Source organism: Bactrocera oleae, chromosome 5, assembly GCF_042242935.1.
Source record: "Bactrocera oleae isolate idBacOlea1 chromosome 5, idBacOlea1, whole genome shotgun sequence".
NCBI lineage: Eukaryota > Metazoa > Arthropoda > Insecta > Diptera > Tephritidae > Bactrocera > Bactrocera oleae.
The window spans coordinates 60,426,055-60,430,825 of NC_091539.1; the positions used below are offsets into that span (position 1 = coordinate 60,426,055).

General features: G+C 35.0%; 1 protein-coding gene across 1 annotated transcript; it reads right to left on the minus strand.

The window, feature by feature from the left end:
- Positions 1 to 2,842: 2,842 nt before the first annotated feature.
- tsg (twisted gastrulation) lies at positions 2,843 to 4,167 on the minus strand. Its single transcript, XM_014245335.3, has one exon. It carries the CDS (start codon positions 4,027 to 4,029, stop codon positions 3,238 to 3,240), a length of 792 nt encoding a protein of 263 aa, XP_014100810.1. The 5' UTR covers positions 4,030 to 4,167; the 3' UTR covers positions 2,843 to 3,237.
- Positions 4,168 to 4,771: the final 604 nt, after the last annotated feature.

Consider the following 4,771-nt stretch of genomic DNA (forward strand, 5'->3'; position numbering starts at 1 on the left):
GTGATGCCATGCAATTCCGCTAAGATATGGAGATTTAAAATTAAAAAAATCAGAGTATTCGTGTATTTTAAACGGGAAACCTTTACACACCTTGGTTCAGTACTTCAAATTAGTATTAAGGGCTCCAACTTTCAGGGATTATTTTTTTGGGTATTTCCAACAATATTTCACGATGGGATCAAAAAAGAATAATAGTTCAAAACGTAAGCAAACAATATCAATTAATAACAGCAGTAATATAAAGCGGAGCCTTTGCTAAAAATTTCCTATAAACGGTTATAAATTTATGTATGTAAATATAACTGAATAAAATAAAAATTGTGGTTTGCAACTTGAGTTAGTATAACACTTAACAGTTTTGCTGCCAGTGGTTAAATGAAATCTATTTGAATATGCTATAAATGCAGAAGCTATAAATTTATATTATGTTGCTGCAACATTGTAGCTATACAATGAACCGCGCTATCTCGCCATAATAGGGGTATATGCAAACTATAAATTATAGCAAAAACAATTTATAACATCTTTTATTATGTACATATGTACACATTTTATGATTGCTTATGGCACAATAATACTTAATTTACCAACAATATAAAGTTAATACATAGTTATTGAAAATCGTAAATAAAGAATTTTTAAATATAATAAAAACATTGTTAATTAACAAAATCAATTTTATAGCTTACTGATTTTTTTCTTGGTTTAAACAGACATTTGACTAGCATTACATAAATACAAAACCATAATAATTTATAAAACTATTAAAATATATATGGATATTTAGAAATATTTGAATATCACTGGAGGTACTTGGAAGTATCTAAGAGCACAGCTAAAAACTGAATGGATGATTTAGCTATGACAAGCCAATGGGAAAAGTTCATAAGGAGTAGTTTGCTCACCCGTCTAGAAAAGCTTTTAGAGTAGAACATCTTCCTTAGAAAAGTATCTGAAATTTACAAAAACAGACTTTGTACATATATATGAACTCGAACGTGATTTCGATGCTTCGAAAAGCTGCCTAAGTTAACCGAAATGCCTTCACATTGAGTGCTCTGTACTTAATTGACTGCTTCTTAATGTGCCGCCTTAAATCATTAGGAGATAACATGGAAGGAGAATTTTCACATTTATCTTATGTGTATATAATATAATATAACATAATTCATAGTGTAAAATGTGTGGCTCTTATGAGTTCTTATGAGTTTTAACAAAAACCTTGAACTGAAGAAACCTCATATAATAATAATAATACTTAGCTGAGAAAACATTGTATTAATGCAAAAAAAGCGAAAATGTAACTTTATTTTAATTGTAAATTCTCCATCCGGGGTATATTTTCCAATCAATTATCTTATACCCTAATGCTAAAAGATTAATTGATATGTGACTTTGAGTTTGGTTGATCGATTTGTCAGAAGTTTTAGAGCTTTAGTGGTTCTGGCAATGTTATATTGTATATATGTATTAGAGCCCTTAGTATTCGACTATTCGACTAAACGGATTAACCGAATAGACCATTACTTAATAATAATACTCGGTTTGTACTATCCGGATACATATCTAGCCCGGTCTCATCCAATATTGCTGTTGTCTTTAGGATGAATATTTGAATTGGACCAATCATATTACACCCAATGGGAAAAAATATGCATCAGTCGATCGTTATTGTGTTTTTGCAGACCTTGCTGATGATTTTTGATCTTCGAAATTCGTAGTTTGAAATCTGCATCTTCTCTCGGTAGAATTTTTTACTATTTAAGCGAACTTCTATTGAAAATATGGATAAGCTTTGCGATCTTTCAAATCAATCAGTTAAGTTTTTAGCTTTTGGTAATGTTGACCTCGTATTTCAGAAAACAAGTAAACGTGTGGTTTACAATTTCTTTACATTCGAGCCTCTCTTGTAATCAGTGAGGTCTTTATGGCTCTTCAGAGAGAATTGTTAACATAATCTCCTCTATATCAACGATGCAGGTGCAAAGTTACCGAGGTAGATACTCGTCAAGAATATTAATAAATATAAGAACAGCATCGTTTTCGCTCCCGTTTAGAATCCGGACAGCAGTGAATGGTAGACGCTTCAGTACGGTTTCTCCGTATCGTGTTTTGTAGAGAAGCGGAGTCACAAATGTTGAGTCATTGGAACTAAAATGAGCTACTGACGGCGCACACCGGAACTTCTAAATTTTTGCTGAATACATTAAATTTATTTGAAAAATGGTTGTGAAGTGTTGCGTTTGTAGTTTGGCGATTTATAAAGATATACGAGTAAAAGCCTTGGTATGTACTTTGAGCCGGTTGTACAAGGTATGTAGATATGTGGAGATCTGTTAAGAATACCTATGGAAAAAGTGAGAGTATTTATTAGTACTATTAAAGTTTATATTATGTTCAAAACTCACCTGGGTGGCATGTTAACGGTTGAGAGGTTGTCCCAGTACCTACATGCATAATAAGTATGCTGTGTAGAAGTGCTTCTCGATGTAAATGTTGGGAATGTAATTTTTTTTTATGATAAATGGTAATAATTTGCAGTGCTCTTGTAATATGCATTCACTTAACATGTTTATACGTCACGTAGTTCATGTAGAACTGCTTTTAATAGAATGGCAACTATATGTATATATTTTTTGTTCAAACTGCTTAGTAATATAATTTAAGATACCAGATCAAATTCCAACACTTCAGATGTTTTAATTTAATGATAAAAAAATTAAATGAAATGAAAGAAGTACTAACTTATATAACGGAAATTGCTATTTTCGAAATGGCTAAAATGTCGTTATTTTTTTGAGTAGTAAATGAGTATATATTTATTTTTCATAGAAATAAGTAATTCTCTTTAATATTTTAAGACTAATTTATTTTTTATGAGTACAAAAATTTTGGCGAAAAATAACAATGACACTAATACACATACATTTACATGCGCGTACACATTTTCATAATTTATTTAATATTAAAAACACTAAAGACTAAATGAAGTAAGAAACCTTTACTTCGGTATACAAATTAGCCCCACAACACTTGACTTGCCAACACCAAAGAAAAAACGCTGTGTTAATATACACAAATACAAATATATATATATGTATATGTGTGTAGCTAACTATAGCTTATCACTGGCGACAGGCTGACTGAGTTCACTAAATCGAGTAACAAACACTTTTCATTACATGTCAACTTCTCTCTCTTTCATCACTTCTCCGTCTATACGCAACGCGCAATAAATTAATTATAGTTATTCTCTTCCTCGCCATAGGTCCACGTCGATTCGTCGTCATAATCCTCACCAGCTGCAGCATTCTCCTCATCTTCCGGACACGCCGAGCAACGACTCTCGTTGATACCATAACTAAGGCAATTGGCGCCCACACATTCACAGCAGCCATCGTGGAACCAACGATAGCTATTCGCGCCCATATTTTCACAATCTTGCGCACACTTGTGAAACGTTTTGCACTCGTTCAGATAGATCACCGTGCAATTGAGTTGCGCCGCCGCCGATGTAGCTGTTGATTGTAGCTTTTGCAGTGACGCTTGGCGATCAATAGCATCACCATCGCTCCCGGCACCCACAAGGCTAACACCGAAACCGGCGCCGTAATGTCGCCGCGAACTGGAGCGCATGGCGAAGCGCATCACCGTCCAGTTATCATCATCTTCGGTCAGCGTCTCGAATAGTTCGGGTAGGCCTTCAAATTCGCCATACTGTGAACGTGGCGCCGCCGCGTCAAGTGCATCCGTGATCTTTGGGCACATATCCAAGCAGCTGCAGCACTCCGTATACAAATCGCCCAGACAGTTGAGACATTCCTGCAGACAAGTCGCGTTGCTTAATTTACACTGACAACTCTGCGTTAAAAGGCATTTGGAGACGATGGAACCGCAAACGAACTCGTTGCAGCCGTCACGCGTGACGTCATTAGCAGTGGTGAGCAACTGACAGCTGAACGCCAGTAAAACGCCGATGATGAGAAATTGTGTGGCAGCTGGCAATGGCGTCGCTTGCTGTTTATACATGTTGCATATGATAAGAAGACTCTTCGAATTCAATGCAACGACGATGAAATTATTTACGGCGTTACGTTACTTATCGCGTTTCCACACGTTGTATTCGCTTTAAGGATCAGAGATAAACTGTTCAAGCGTGTGTACAAACAAACTGTTAACTACGTTAAACAAGTCGCTCTTCAACGTGTAAGAGAGCGTTAATTGTTATTTATTTATTTTCTTTTTGCAAAGAGTACGAAACTGAGTAGTGAAGTGGTGTGGCGTGTTTTTGTTTTCTTATTTTCATATTTATTTACAAACTTCTTTAAAGCGAAAGAAGTTAAGAGAAAAGGACACAAAAACTACCAAACGCAACGCACAGGTAAGTTGGTAGTTAGCTGTAGAGGTTCGTAGGCACGCTCATATTACTGGGTCCATTATTTTTTCTCATCACGTTTTGTTTGTGTTTCTCATATCAATTTCACTTGAATTTGTAATCTCGTTGCTGCTAAACAAAGGATAACAAATCAAATGGGTTCGGGAAACCACTTGATCGAGCTATGCGGCGCTGAGTGCATGTTGATATGGCGGTGCTATTGACATGTTGAAATTGTGACTACACTGTAAAGATATGACACAGGGCAAATGAAGAAAATATAGCTAAGTTTGGATGGTAGAAAATTTTATTTGTTTTTTACTTGAATTTAAAGTGTCTTAGAAAACGGTATATTTAATTTATTACATAGCTATTTAGATACTAACAATCGCTAAG

Coding starts and splice junctions, on each gene's coding strand:
- tsg (XM_014245335.3), bottom strand. CDS start 4,029: ATGTATAAACAGCAAGCGACGCCATTGCCAGCTGCCACACAATTTCTC.